The 16,109-nt window shown below is 40.7% G+C and overlaps 1 protein-coding gene across 3 annotated transcripts in view; it reads left to right on the forward strand.

Annotated features, from left to right (window-relative positions):
* Positions 1–13,265, forward strand: part of mllt10 (MLLT10, histone lysine methyltransferase DOT1L cofactor) — a 43,223-nt gene extending 29,958 nt beyond the window's left edge. For 2 of the 3 annotated variants that reach the window (XM_023326544.1, XM_023326545.1), the window contains exons 12-20: positions 4,480–4,591; positions 7,032–7,104; positions 8,098–8,288; positions 9,527–9,676; positions 10,773–10,831; positions 10,918–11,201; positions 11,388–11,411; positions 12,156–12,240; positions 12,335–13,265. In XM_023326544.1, coding sequence (XP_023182312.1) covers positions 4,480–4,591; positions 7,032–7,104; positions 8,098–8,288; positions 9,527–9,676; positions 10,773–10,831; positions 10,918–11,201; positions 11,388–11,411; positions 12,156–12,240; positions 12,335–12,607 — 1,251 coding nt within the window. In that variant the 3' untranslated portion in view covers positions 12,608–13,265. The remainder of the gene's footprint in view (positions 1–4,479; positions 4,592–7,031; positions 7,105–8,097; positions 8,289–9,526; positions 9,677–10,772; positions 10,832–10,917; positions 11,202–11,387; positions 11,412–12,155; positions 12,241–12,334) is intronic. The other variant, XM_023326546.1, reaches the window with a different exon arrangement.
* The last annotated feature ends 2,844 nt before the right edge of the window (positions 13,266–16,109 follow it).

The following is a 16,109-nucleotide window of genomic DNA, read 5'->3' on the forward strand; positions in this document are numbered from 1 at the left end:
GTTTAACGAGTTGTAGTGTGTACTTCTAGCTTTTATTTAAGCTGGCGTCTAGTTTCCAAATATCAAAGAATCTTTTTTTGTCAGTAGGAAATAAAATAAGAGCCCATCCTTTATCCTTGAATGAAGTAGAGATGAAACATTTATAAGTTGGAACATTTATCCTGGTTGAAGTTATTATGGTGTTAGAGTTTTAAATAGAAACGACCAAAAGCAAATTTGTATTCTGTTACAGTGTTAATCAACAATCCAAGGTTTAGATTTCTTCTCACACTGAAGCACCAAAACGCACCATCTGTCAAAGTTTGCTGTATTTTTAGACTTCATATTTGAGAAATGAAGACACTTTGAAGATGGATAAAAATAATAATATCCTGCCTCTAGCGGCTAATGCTTAGTGAGCTAACTTTTATTAAATTGCTTGCGATCTTCATAATGTTGTGGCTTATCTAGTTAACTTAGTAAGAACTTGTTAGATTCCTTGGACTATTGGCACTGTAGCCTTGGGTTTAGGTGTTTTTTTATTATTGTTAATACAGCAGAAGATCTGAGACGCAACTTCCTTTTAAACCTTCATAGTAAAAGCCCAAAAGAAAAAAGAAAAAAATATTTTAAATGTAATTCTTTCAATGGGTAGATCCTGTGCTTGGAGCAATTTGATTAGCTTCTGTTTTACCAAAAGTGTTGACTGCACAGATAATCCCAGCTACTATTTCCTTCAAACCATCACAATAAGAGCCTTTAAGGAAAATGTAATGCACTCTGGTCCAAGGCTAAAACACAAGATTTGTAAAAACGCAAAGGACTAAAGGCTGGGTGTATCCAAGGGGTCACTTCATAATAAGCAGACTAAAAATATGTTAACTTGGTAAACAAAATAAATAAAAAACAATCCTAATATGACGTGCATAACTATTGATACATTATCGGTTGATTTGCACCAATTTTTAGGCTCCTTGTAATTCCAACAGTAAAAACCTTTCCCTTTTGGAGAAGTGTCATTTGTTGGAAAATCTGTATTTATTCCATTGAAATTACTGCAAACCTTGAAATTATTTAATTGATTTTATAAATTTATTTGCATACTTGACCTATGTATATTCAGATATTTTCATTGTAAGACCCTTTCTAAAGATAAAAACAAGATCCGTCCATCCAAGAGTCTGTGTCTGTTGATGAGAGGTTTAATATGTGACTGAATGAATTATTGTCGATGGTAAATTATGGGATATTTATGCTGCACAAAAACCGATTAATAAAGTCCAATTACTTCTGCATGGATCAACATGTTTTGCATATTTTAAACCTATTTGAACAAACCTTGATAATATTGAGAACATTAATTTATGGCATGACAATCAGGATAAAAACAACTTCCAACTCATAGTATGTAATGTTCAAATTTCCCCATCTTTAGCCACACAAATCTCTTCTTTTCCTCCAGTGTCCTCTCAACACTTGTTTTTTTTTTTTTTTCTTCTCACCCGTCTGTTCCTCTTCTTCCTCCTCTTCCTCCTCTGTTGTCCTGTGATGTAATGACATCTGACAAGCTCCACAGTAGGAATGGAGAGATGGATGGAGTGAGGGAGGGGTGGTTGTATGGTAAAGGTGGAAGGTTGGAGGTGGTATCCCTCAGTTTAACGTGTTCCAGAGGACGAGAGAGAAAAAGTGTTTGTGTGATTCAGACGGTTTATTTCTCACTTTTCCTCAGATTTTTTTTTGTGTTGTTGTTTTTTTAACGCTGTGGCCTGTGCATCTGGGAAACATGCAGACTTTGAACCGAGCTTGCAGAACTGACACAACTGCAGACTGAAGCCAACAACAGGCTTCCCTGTCTCTGTGTGTGTGTGTGAGCAAGAGACTGAGACGGTTTGCTGTTTTTGATCCACTAACAGACTCTTGGCCTTCTGCTATTGGCTATTTGCCTAAGATAGGCGGATAAAAGGGAGTGTGAGAGAGACTTAAATGAAAAATGAATGCAAATGAAAAATGAATGTTGATGTGAAAGAGGGCAGGATTATGGAAACAAGGGATGGAGGAGGAGGGGTTAGACTAGGGGTGGGCAAACTTCGGCTCCCGGGCCACATCCGGCCTGTTGGTCTTTTTAATCTGGCCCGCCAAAGATTGGTACAGAATTGCCCAAATCAAATCATATCATAATCATGACTCATTCATTTGGTCTAGTCCTGTAATGCCTGGCGCTCCACCACGATACATGACTTGATTTTGTGGAGCTCGGACTTCTCTGTTATTACTCCGCTGCTGTGAACTCTGCAACAATGAGTGGGCCAAAGAGAAGAAAAGTTGACAGTGAGTGTCGAGTGTTCAACAAGGATTGGACAACTACGGTAAATTATTTTTCATTGAAGTCCGGTCAAAAGCCGAATGCCTTCTCTGTCAAGAAACAGTTGCTGTTTTTAAAGAATACACATCAGCTGCCACTTTTCCACCAAGCTTGATAATTATGCTAACAACCAGTCAACGCAAGGGCGGTCGTCTACCGCGCTGAGAATGGCAGCTAGTTTCATCTCCCTTCACACAAGACCCTGAAATGGCACCTCAGGAGTTGCAGTTGGGACTGATTGATCTCCAGTGTGACTCTGTCTTAAAGGAGAAGTCCAACTCTCTTAAACTGGATGTGTTTTATGCTTTATTAAGTGCTGCCAAATTTCCAGAAGATGGCACAGAGGATGCTGGTGTTGTTTGACTCTACTTACGTGTGTGAACATACTTTTAGTGTGATGAACAAAGCACCTCACAGAGCTCAGCTGAGTGATGGAAACCTCAGATCTGTTCTGAGAATGGCCACAACAAAACTAATACCTGACTTTGATGCACTGGCAAAAAAGGGAGATCAACAACACTGTTCCCACTCAAAGTGAGTGTAAGTATTAAAACTGTAATGCTTTTTTATGCTTATGTTTGATATGTATGCATTTAGTGCTAGCCCAGCAGTCAAATTTTAAAAGTCAATGTTGCTCCTGAGCCAAAAAGTTTGCCCACTCCTTGGGTTAGAGAGAAGTGGACAGCGGGAACAGTTTTCTTCATAGAAATTAAACTAGAAAGAGATTTAATTTTTTTTTTAACTTGGACATAAGAATCCATTAATTTCATGGGTCATTGAAATTTAAAGACATATTCAGCAACTACCTACAGATTTTGTTTTGTACATCTTTTTAAACACTGCTAATAATTTTGTGCTATATGCAGCATTCTATGGTTCTTGTTGTTTGGACACAATAATATGAAGTAAACGCGTCTCAAAAAATGTCAATAATATTTATCTTCAGTATTTAACTCGTTAGCAGAACCTCACATTGAATCCTACAGCGCTACATTCTTCAATCAGTTTTCTGCAGCGTCACATGTTTTGCTTTGGTCACAGGGTTTTCCACTACATTTAACAGTCAGCCATTTTGTTCTGTTAGACGGAGTGGATTCCCCTCCTGATGCTCCACCTCCCGCCCCCACCCTAACCATCACACCACAGCCCCTTAGTTGGGAAATGCCTTAATTGGATTAAACTCTATGCATCAGAAACACTTTGTCAGCATGTCAGAGTACTGTTGGGGTGCCGGGGCGCTCGGAGCCCTGCGCAAATACACAATGATACACTTGATTTTCACCTACAAAGTTTTGATTATTTTTTGTCTTATTTAGTAATTATAATTAAAAAAATGAAAAGATAATTTGAATATATTGTTTCAACAATTATTTCTACAGCTCATTTCTCTTTGGGGTTGATTATATGACAAACACACACCCACACACATGTGTGGGTGTGTGTTTCTTTATGAAAATCAGTTGTTGCTTTTTCTGTATGAAATATATTAAATGTCTATTTTGCCTATTTTTAAATAAATAAATATAATATTATTTAGGTTAATTTTGATGCAAAAAATATTTTTTTGCCAGAAATGGTTTTTTATAAGATTTTTAAAAAATGAAATACATAAAAGGGTTTCCACAGCTTTTATTGCAAGCTGGTTGTTGGACTCACACACACACACACACACACACACACACACACACACACACACACACACACACACACACACACACACACACACACACACACACACACACACACACACACACACACATCCTTGCACTTTTATACAAACTGAAGACCTTTTTTTTTTTGACTTCCATTTATTTTAGTAACTGCATTTATGCCTAACAGACATTTTCCCTTTTCCTAACCATAACCAGTCTATTCCTAACCTTAACCAAAGCTTAATTCACACCTTACCTTTAAATCAAACCTGTAGAGTGTGGAAGAACTGAGAAAACTGGAAAATGTCTTAATTTCCACAAGTGACCTCCCTTTGTTGGTAGGTATTGTGAAAGTGGTCCTCTACATGCAACATATACAAGTACACACATGCCCATAAAAATCCTGTTATATGTTTAAGTAAATGTAAAAAAAACTATTTTAAAAAATGGTTTAATGTCAGTTCTGTGCTGTGTGTCCCTTCCTAGGCTCTGCCGGGCTCCGTGTTCAACCTGGCCCCCCCCCACATGTTCGGCAACAGGCTGAACCCCAACTCCAGCATGGCGGCTCTCATCGCTCAGTCCGAGGCCTCACCAGCAGGTACTCTCATACCTAATGTGGGAGTGTGTGAAGGAAAGACAAGAAGATAATGCATAGGTCATGCCCTCTTGATCCCACTGTGAGGTCATGGGTCACTGATAGTCTCAAGCTCCTCCATTTCTACCTCCCATGCGGAGTGGGTGGCGCTTCCACAGATTTGTTCTTTTTTTTAATGCGTAAGAGGGAGTAGAGGGTCTCTGTGACATAACAACTCCCCTCTACATGATAAAAAAGTTCAGCGAAGAGGGAGTAAGAAGTGGTTTTAGCAGGCAGGAGTAGCCACTTCCTGACGTGAGACATCTGGTTGGCCAGAGAGTAGAGACGCAGGAGAGAAGAGAGGAAGAGGGAATAAAGAGTGAAGAGGAGGAAGTGGTTCCTGCTGCCAGTCATCAGAGCCAGATCCACTCTGACCCGCAGGTCAGCTCACTAATCAGGCTGAATGTCAGAGGATACAGGCCTTTCTTTCTGTGTGTGTGTGTGGGGGTGTGCGTGTGTGTGGGCGTGTGTGTGTCTTACTCAGAGACTGTGCAGGTTTAGCGTTATGTGAAAAGGATTCGATCTAATGCAGAAAAAAATGCTATGAAACTATAAGACGTCAAGAAAAAATGTGAATAATTTCCAACTTTAAAACTATGGAGACATAAATGCAAAAGCGGACCAGCTTTTAATTTTTAAACATCCCTGTCGTCTTTTTTGCTTAAAAACTAAACATTAATGGGACATTTATTCTAATTGCTTGACTGATCCATGAAGCTTTTCACTCCAGATACGAGCATTAAACAGAATCATTTCTTTCCTCAGCAGTCATTGAAAGAATGTTGTTGTTTTTTTTTCCTTTTTTCTGCATTTCAAATTTTATCAGTGTGCAGGAGTCATCTAAGAGGTCATGCAAGGTGTGTGCGTGTGTTTGCATGCGTGTATGCAGCCTGTTTACTTTGGCACCCGTCTGGCATGAGCTGCCAGGACAGAAAGGGTTACGGCGGAAACGGCACTCGGGAGGAAGAGAGAAAAAAAGGGAGTCGGCGACTGGACTGGTGACCTGGTGGAGGGAGGAGGAAGGAGAGAAAAAAAAAAGCTGGGGTTTGACTGTCTTAAGTAGAGGGGAGTTTGCGCTTGTGTATAAATGCAAAAGTGTGTGCGCATGTGTGATTCATTACTCTGACTGAGGAAAATGAAAAGAAGCGTCTGGCCAGGGGCCCAGAGGGAGGAGAGGTGGAGTGAGAAAGAGAGAGAGTGAATGAAAGCTCATGTCTTGTAGAGATGGAAAGTTAAGGAGACGCTTGTAATCTTGACAGAAGAGCAAAGGGTCAGATCGGAAAATATAGGTTTTTTAAAATTATCTAAAAATAAAACATAAAGCAAATGATTTAGGTTTTAGTATAACAGAGGTTAAAGGAGGAGAGCTTTAGGGCTTTAGGAGTCATTCAATGATGATCTTTGTGGTCTAATTGATGCACCGTGTGGTGGAAATGACCACGATCCAGATCACTTCTGCTCTTAAAAATTAAAGATCTAGCATGCACTCTGCATCAGCTGAATAATAACGCACATTTTGTACTTTTTTTTGGGGGGGGGGGGGGGTTTATAGGTAAACAAAATATGTGTTGTCTTTTCTAAACCCAATTTGGGGTCAAAAATTGACGAGAGTTTAAAGTATTCATGTTATAAATGTTAAGTATTGCTACAAAAGCAGTAAAAATGCATTGAATTGAACTTAGTAGAAATGCTTGTATGATCAACTTTTATTTGTCTTTTCCATTGATGTTTTCTTTGTTAGAAGCTTGAAAATGATTGATGTGATTATATCTTTAATCTGCAATTTATTTACACAACAATAAACACACAAAGTACATCAAAAATACCAGTCAGATTCTATTTAAAGCATAAAAAGTTGCAATTATAGAAACTCCCCACAAATAATTCCAGATTTTGATTGTTATTGGTTGTAAATTTGCATTAAAAAATTTTTTTTGCTTCATAGATTTTGGTACATAAACCTAAGCAAAGTTACTGAATAAACACCGAGTAAAGTTAAATGATGTAGAGCTGTGGAGACAGCTTGTTGGAAAATGTTAGCAGTTTTCGAACCATCACCATTCCTACCGTCTTCTAACCAATAAAATATGGTTGATATATGTTTAAATATCCTGCAGCTCAATGTTTATTTCTGTGCTTTAATAATGAATCAAATTATTATAATATTACAATCAAACAAGGTGTAAAATGAATATATTTTTTTTTCTCTCAGACAGAAACAAGAGCTTTAAGTTTGTTTAAAATGCGGAAAGCAGGAGGGTAGAAGACAACCGTTTCACCGTCCTTTGTAAACATTTTTTTTGGTGAACAAACTGCCTCCAACTTAACATCCATGTGTTCTTAGATGTCCGATTGATTTTCTGTGTGTGCGCGTGTGTGTGTGTGTGTGTGTGTGCGCGCGCAGATCAGGAGGTGGGAGACGGCAGCGGCGGCTCTCAGGGCTTCTCCATAAGAGCTTCTCCTAAGACCACCCCGCGGTGAGTGCACACACACGCACCCTCCTTTCCTCCCTCTCCATTTACATTCCTCACTGCCCCCCATACTTCACCCACCCCACACAGCCCTCCTCACTCTTTTTATTCTTGCTTTTCCCTTCGCTGGCCCCTCGTCTCTTCTTCTCTCTCTTCCTCTCGGTCCGCTCTTCCACACATTCCCTCTTTCGCTTTTAGCCCTGCAGGCGGTTCTCTCTCTGTTAGCCAACGATAACTTGTTCTAAAGGAGCTAACCGTCCTTCAGGTTCACTTAGATACTTTGTTTTTTTCCTCGGTTTTAAATCAGCCATGGATGGACAGTCGGAGGATTTACTGTATCTTCTCCTTTTGGGAATACTTTCATGGATCTTTCGGGATGGGAATATTGATCCCAGAGATACAGTTCTGCTTGTTTCTTCCACTTTGTGGGATGACTGATGCATCTGATGAGGTTGGTAACACTTGGATGAGTAGCGCTGCACTTAAAGTCAGCGGTGCTGTAAAATGCTGTGGCGGTACCGCAACTTAGATAAATTTGCGCAGTGTTTTTGACTTAAGAAGTGCATTTTCTCTCTCTCTCTCTCTCTCTTTCTTTTTTTTCTTCTAATCTCCCCCTTAGCGCTCAGTTTAACCTTTTAAAAGCAAACTGCAAAACTCTTGCCATCTCTTTTTTGCCACATCTCCTCTCCTGCTGTCCCTCGTTTCCCCTCTTTCACACTCAACAGATTGTCTCAACAACCAAGATTTATCGCATGGAGACATCGCGCTGCGTCCTCCCTCTCTTTTCCCCCTGCTCTCGCGCGCAGACGGAGAGCCTGGCCCCTTTTCATTAGAGGCCACTGTAACAACAAATTGATGTAGTTTTATAGCCAGCAGTGTCTATGTTTGTCTGACATTTATGTTGGGTCGTTAATCTCCCTATTGACCTCTCCATCTCTCCTTTTTCCTTTCCGCGCTCCCTCTTTTCTCCACCCCACCCTGCCACCCCACTCCTTTCAGCTCTCCCATTGGCGGCCTGCAGATCCGCTATGACTCCTCGGGGTCGTTGCCGGGGCCAGGGTTTGGGTTGCTAGGGGCCGGTGGCGTCGGGGAGACGCTGCCCCCGGTGGCCACCAGCATCGAGCAACTCCTGGAGAGGCAGTGGAACGAAGGGCAGAGCTTCCTGCTGCAGCAGGGAGCGCAAGGAGACGGTGAGTGGAGGCAAAACATCTTCCTCCATCGCTTCTCCTGCAGCTAAGGTGAAAATGGAAAAGTGAAGCGACAGCAAAATCTGCTTGTTAGAAAACCTGTCTTTCAGCAGAGGCCGTCAATTTAAAATGACCTTCTCCTCGCCTCATCTCGTCGTCCTTGAGTCTAAATGTGCGTCAGGGTAACTTTGACTCATTTTGACCTTTGACCTTCTTGTAGAAAAGTATCAATCGCTGGATATTTGAGCATGACTGACTGCTGGTCTTTCAGATTTTTCTTCTCAGTCCAGCCACACATACTGTATTCACAGCGTGTCCGTGCATCCTTAAGTCTTAAATTTATGCATCAAAAATAAATTAGATGCAAAATTTAAGACTTTGAACGTCCTAAATTTATGTATCCAAATTTATGGCCTTAAAATGTCTTGAATTCTTTAAACAAATTTACATTGGCCTTAAGTATGTTAATCACAGGTCTTAAATTTTGTCGTGGCATGGCTATTTATTATATATTCTATGTAGCGTTTTTCTGTAGGGCAAAGTCTGAGTCATAACGCTCTTCTAGCTAGCTGCTAATATATATTTCCTAGCTAGCTATGTGGCATCTTTGCATTTTTTTGCAAGCAAATTTATTGCTTGCCAGCCATATTGTTTGCCACTGGCTCACTTCTGTCGCCATTCGATACTTGACTAGATGCATTCTGTCCAAAAGAACTTTTAAGCTTGGTGTCGTGGCGGTTAAAGCTGTAGAGAGCTATATGCAGCGTGATAAACAAAAGCTACTGCTAAACAGACTTCGAAAATGATGGATAACCTTGACCATCATCTTCATGAGACTGTCTTGGGAAAGCAGAGTGTCTTCAGTCAGAGGCTTCTTCAAATTCACTCTAATACAGGCCTCTACAGGAGATCTTTCCTCCCAGCAGCCATCACGACCTACAATATCTCTTTGAATTAATATGAGTTATTTTCATTTCCCTTTGGGATCAATAAAATATTTTTGAAATTTGAATTTGTAATACCCTGATATTATCTCTGATATTTATAGATTGTTTTGTTCTTAAATTTCAATAAAGGTGGGGTTAGAAAGGTCCTGAAAGTCTTAAATTTGACCCCCTGAAACCTGCAGATACCATGATTTACAATCTTTACCATTAAACCACCTGTATTTAATTTTTGTGTTTCACTTTAGCGTCATAGATGCCATAACACAGTGTCTTCCTTCCTCTTCCTCCTATCAGTGGTGGCCATGTTGAAGTCTCTCCACCAGCTGCAGGAGGAGAACAGGAGACTGGAGGAGCAGATTAAAACCCTGACCATGAAGAAAGAGAGACTCCAGCTTCTCAGCGCACAGTTATCGGTGCCTTTCACCCCGAGCACCATTTCCTCATGTAAACACACACACACACACACGGTTTTGTTAGAGTTCAGGGTGAATGGCTTTTGGGAGATATTTCTTTATAAGAGATGAAAGAAATGTAAAGAGAGAGTCTTGGAGAGTTTTTGACACAGAGAGATTTGCTTTCTACACCTGTTTAGACTTATGGTGCCCCATATCCTATTTTTCAGTCCATCAGGACAATAAAAGGGAAATTCAACATGAAGAATGTATAAAGCTGATAAATGTGAAGCAGAAGAAAAATTCTGCACCTTTTTTTTATATCATTATTTATATCTGACATACCTAAATAAAACCCAGTTCAACCGGTTTCAGATTTTATGTGGGATAGTCTATCAGCACATCTATTATTGATCACACACTCCATAAACCAGCTTTTCATGCTGTGGAATAGTGCCATTGTTGAAAAAAAAAAAATGCATCTTTCAATTTTGTCACAAACAATGTAGGAGACACAGCAAAGATGAGGGAGAAGATTTTCTGATTAGAGTAGAGTTTAGATTGGCTCCACCAGCTCCACTCTTTTGAATCACACATCCCAGGCGACTTGCACTTGACTCACCCCGCGTTTACAACAAGCAACAAAATGGAGCCGGAAGATGTTAAACAAAAACTAAAGACAGAATAAAGTTGCACTGCTTACTCAGATTATGGTCTAAAAGCGAAAGCAGTAAAATTTTAATCAAAATAATGTCGAGTTTTACTTGTTGGGTTGGATTTTGTTAGAAAGCCGAAGAGAGTTGATGTGAATTTCAGGAGAAATGAATTTTCAACCGGACCAGTGAAGCAAAACATTCATCAAGCGCTACAGTGGAGCGATTTAGATCAAATGATTCTGTTCTGTCAGAATAGCCCAGTTAAAGCAAAGGTCTAAATCCAACTGAGGATCTGTGACTTTAAAAAACCTCAGATGTTCTCCTTCCAGTTTAGATTAATCTGTACTTGTTTTCTTTCCATAATTGCTCACTACTTTGTTTTGGTCTAGATCTCAATAAAATACATAAAAGTTTCTGTTTTAATGTTGTAAAAGGAGAATCGGTACTTTAGTGCGGCAGTTAATCAAGCTAACACTGTGATTGTTTGTGTAGGTGATGTGAAGGGGTCCCACCTCGGAGCCACAGACTCTTCTTTACCAGTGACAGCTCAGGTAAGGAGAGGAGCGCGGACACAGCACGGCACCGCCGCGCCATAAAACACCCGATGACAGTGTGTGTGTATATGTCTGTCTCAAAGGACACCATGTCGTGCGGAGGTCACAGCAGCAGTGGCTCCACCTCCTCGCTCTCCGCCTCGCCCTCCATCTCCCAGAGCCCGCCTCAGCCGGCGCTGAATGGCATGGCCGCCTCGGCCACGCTGGGCGGCGTCGCCGGGCTGATGGGCGCTCTGGGAGCAGGAAACGCGCTGGGCATCGGCGGGATCGTCGGCGCGCTGAACGGCGTGATCCAGACGCCGGCGGGCCCCGGCAGCCCCCACACTACAGGAACAGCGGCAGGCGTCACGCTCCCCGTTAACAGCAGGTATCCGACTTCCTGTCCTACGATGATCTCACCTGTAAAAACATGAAATCATACAAAAACAAACGTTTATTTCTCTGAAAACGTTCCACAAGCGAGGAAGCTGTTTGTGTCTTCAGGGTAAATTACTGAGTGAAAAGTTCACAGCTTCCTCTTTTTCTTCCCTTTTGCCTTCATGCTGGATTGAAGCAGCTCAACAGGTAGTAAAAACAGGTGAGACAGGAACCTGCACAGCTGCATCTCAATGTAGTAGAATGTTATCAAACAAGCTCATTCATTTCACTTATTAAGCTGAATATTATTGTGCACCTGATCCACCACATATCGTCCTTCCGTTTAATTTTCCATTAAAAGGCTTAGATATGCCACGCTTTGAGCAACAACCAGATTCTTGTTTTCACTTGTTTCAAGTCAGAATCATCCTGATTATCTGAAACAGGTGTGTCAAACGTCAAGATCACAAATGTCCTCAGAGGGCCAGTTGTGGCTGAACATATTGATAAAACTACCCATAAACATCACATCATCATTATATTGAACATCCTCTCACACTGATGTAATTTGGCAGTATACAAGATTTGATTAGTAAAATACTTAACCACAGAACCGTTATTTTGATTGTTCTACTTATGAAAATATGCACCGGCCGGATTTAGCCCCCGGGACTCGATTTTGACACATCTGATGTAAAAGGAATATTTGAAAGTGATCTTAAAATGAGTTGTTGTTGTTTTTTTTTTACCTTTTTAATTGGAGTAAGTGAAATAAATAAACTTGTGATGATGTTCTCAATTACTGAGATGCACCTGTACAGGAGCAAAGTCGTCATTTTTGTTGCGTCCCGTGTTGTTGGTTTGTAGCAAGAGAAACAGTTTAGTGTGTGTGGGCGTGTGTGTGTGTGTGTTGTGTCAGCAGCTCCATGTTTCTCTCCTGACGTTGTTGCCTTTGGCCCCTCAGCGCCGCGCGACTCGGCCTGCTGTCCGAACAGCAGCGTCTGCTTCAGCATCAGCTCCAGCAGCTGCTGTCCTCCCAGTCGTCTGCGGTACGTCACTTCCTCAGGAGCCGAGTTCCCATTTCTCCCGTCCAGGTTCGTGGCGTACACGTCTTTAACTTTAACCTTCCGCTCTTTGACTCAGGACCAGCAGCAGCAGGCGCTGCTCCTGCAGCTGATCCAGCAGCATCATCAGGACCTGCAGCAGCTGCAGTCCCTCTCCTCCACGACCCAGATGCCCTCCATGCCGCTATCCGGCGCTCAGCTGCCCCTCGCCAACCTGCAGAGCCAGGGCGCCATCGCCGCCAACCCCTTCCTCGCGCTGCAGCACACACACACCGACACACACGGCTCGGGGCCGGGAAAGCCCCGGGTCGCAGAAAAAGTCGTGGGCATCGCCGGCCAAGAGAAGACATGACACTTTTTTTATTGTTTGTTTTTGATTGTTTTTTTATTTTTTATTACTCTCCTTATTAAATATGCACAGTTGTAAGATCAACTTTTTGGTCAGAGTCCATCAGCTGGACAGAAGAGCAAATGTTAAAAGTGTTGCCATTCGTTTCATGGAGTTCCTCCCTCACTCAAACTGGGCCGGCTCACTTCGGTTCTGCAGCTTTTTCTGGTTTAAAACTTGACCCTGAATTCTGTTTGTGTGTGTGCGTGGGCGTGGGCGTGTGTGTATGTGCTATTTATTTCAGTCTAACTTATAGTTGTGTTCTTTTTAACTGCTTCTTTGTTCTTATTGTCTTTAGTTGGGTTTTAGTTTAATATTCCTATTAGTTTCTCTATAAGTTAGTTTCACCATGTAGCATCGGAGTAAAATACATGTTTTTTTTTTTTCCTCGTGTTTTTTTTTTTACTTGAATCATCTTAAAGGTCAGTTTCCAAGAAAATTGTTTCTGTCATAATTCCGACTCTTGTTTCCTCTCCTCTCGGCTTCTTCTCTTCGTTTCTGTCGCGATGTTTCACTCTCAGGGGCCTCCGCTAACCAGAGCTGTTAGCTCGACAGCCGAGCTGGCGCACAGAAAACCTACAAACCTAAAAATCACAAAAAAGAAAAAAAAAACAAGCAGCAATACATGAATGAGTATAAAAGTACACTTCCCTGGAAATAGCACTGAACAGTAACAGATGTATGTTTGACATCTGTCTCGCAGCAGTCCCGCGGGGAATATCGGGTCAGCGTTGTGAAAAGAAAAAGAAAAAAAGAAATTGCCCCACGTTTCTGGCTGCTGCTTCTCTCCCAACGTCTCTTTCACTCTGCGCGCTGCAGATCCATTAATGTCAGCGAGCCCAGCGTCGCACTGTCACCGCAGTAGCCTTGCTGTCGACTGTCTCTTCCCTGGGCCAGATACGGGGGGCTCAGTCATGGATGCGAGACACTTACAGGACGGGGTTTGGAGGGGGTTTAAAAGAAAACTCAAGATCTAAAGGCAGCTTGTTTCGAGATGCTGTAATCCACGTAGCTTGGAGTCCGAAACAAAAAAGTCATGCACTTGTCAGCAAACAAAGCTTCTTCCCTGGCCTGTCTTTCTGATTGAGCCCCCCGCTTGCACCTACCTCTTCGAGCAGGACCTAAAAGGCCGACCGCGGCGGTCGCTTTAAAAAAAAACAACACAACAGTCAGGACTGGCCGCTCAGGCTCCGAACACAAGTGCCTGAGGCCAAATAGGTGGGGATGGGGTGAGATTTTTGTGTTTCTTTTTACAGTGCTCCTGGTGATTATGCTGCACCTGATTTAATAGAAACACTTTCCAGCTCTTAATAAAACGAGGAAAATTTATTCAGCTGCATTCTTTAATATTAAAAAAAAAATACAACTTTTATGTTGTGGGTTTTTTTTTTTATTTATCTGGAGTGTTTGTGTACTGTGTGTAAATTTATATATTTTAAAAAACAAACTCACTGATTTTTTGGGGGGGGGGATTTATTTTGTGATTTAACATCATTTTGTACTACTGTGTACAGGTTTTGGGGTTTTCTTTGTTTGTTATTGACCTCCAACACAGTCTGATTTTGCTGTAAACTCCCTCTGATGACGTCTGCTCTGTGTCATGTGTTTGAAAAGCTAGAAGCTATTTAATAGTTGGTTGATTTGGGGGGAGCGGGGGGGTGTATATAGCTGCTGGTAGGGGCGGAAGAAGTGTGTTTGGTGGCACAGTCTTTACCTCGTTAAGTGTACATAAACTTTTCTCATTGGCCGTTTGGTGTACATAAGTGATTGTGATTGGCCGTGACGCAAATGAAGCCTCAAGTTTGTGTGTGAGAGTCTTTTTAGGACCAGAAAAATAAGATTTAACAGTGACTGGACACACAAAAGTATTAATTTATTTTTATATGTGCAGGGACATTGTGGTTCTTTCGTTTTTAAGGTTTGCACCATTTTCTCTCTCTTGTTTTTTTTTTTTTTTTTTTTTTTACTTGGGCACTATGATTTCATTTGTCCACACAAATGTGTTTCAATCAGTTTTGTAAAAGTGGGAAAATAATTAAGGTGGGGTGAGGAGTGGAGTCTCATATTGTATTTCAAAATGCAAAAAAAAATAAAAAATAAACTCTGGATTAAGAAAATCTTGTTTTTAGTCTTCTGTATGATAGAATTGATGCTAAAATGTTCTGGCAATTTTTAAAATTGTAAAAAGAAATTCAATTTTCTGAATTATTTTTGATTTTTTTACAGTGTGCGTTGAGGAGGTTTTATGTTTTCAAATGGAAAACAGTAGACATAAAAAAATTTAATCCATTTCATATCAAGTTATTAAACTATTTTCTTTTTTCTATGCTCATAAGAGGTGATATTTAAGTAAAATTGCAAATAATAAATAAAATGTATAATATTTAATAAATCAAATTTGTGACTTAATCTGTAAGGCTTTATTTAATTCTCTATATAGAAACATGACTCGCCTCTTGGAGTTATAGCCTTGCACAGAAATGGTTATAAAGGGTTATTTAGATGTTCATTTTTAATTTTTTGAAGAAAAAAAAATCATAATGAATCTTCACCTTTAAAAGGTGTGTTTCTGTTCCTAACACACCCTTGTTAAAACTGATGGGTTCCTGCTGCTGGATGCAGAAAGGGGTCTTTGAGTGAGGAGTGGGATCTGATTTTGTCTACAACTGCTGAAAACCAAACAGCAGAAAAACCTCTGGATTTAAAAAAAGGAAGTTTTCTGCTGTGTGTGTCTAGCCATTCTGTGTGTATACACCACAGGTGGTAAATATTTAATTATTTAATGATGGGTAGTATTTGATTTTTTTTTTTCTTCTGATTTTGCTTTATTTGCGTACTCTTGGTTTTTTTTTTTTTTTTTTTGTACAATTTTTAAAAAACTAATTTCTAATTGCTTACTGGCTGCTAATTGTTGCTGAAGTTAGACCCATCCTTAGCTGTTTTTGTTTTGAATTTAAATTTTCATTTGACTATTTGTGATCAGCTATGTTTGGCTCAGCTTGTGAGCAAATTGTTAAATGTAGTTTATTTATTGCTCTGCATAAATATATAATTGTTTTTACACGACGTCCTATAGATTAGGCGGAGAACGGAGCAGCAACATGGTTTTATTTTGTTGTGGAAGAACAGCGGAACCCTTCAGGATCGGACTTGTTAAAAAAAGAAGAAAGAAAAAACAAAACGAGTGTCTTTAACAATAAAAGGTGTGCTTTCGCTCCTAATAAGTGCACACATGCTGAAACTGATGAATTCCAGCTGTTTGGGATGGTGTGGGGAGAAAAAAAATTAGGAAAAAAAAGAATAAAAACGGAAAAACATCTGCTTGTGTGCTGTCGAGGTGGGGGCACCATTCTGCTGCATCTGCCTCTCTCCTGGTAATTAAAAGCCCACTTTCCTCCTTCGCCCTCCCTTCAGCAGCAGTTTTTAGTTTCCAGCCACCCTCCACCCCTCTTCCTCTGATACCTTT

This window comes from Xiphophorus maculatus, chromosome 21, assembly GCF_002775205.1.
Source record: "Xiphophorus maculatus strain JP 163 A chromosome 21, X_maculatus-5.0-male, whole genome shotgun sequence".
NCBI lineage: Eukaryota > Metazoa > Chordata > Actinopteri > Cyprinodontiformes > Poeciliidae > Xiphophorus > Xiphophorus maculatus.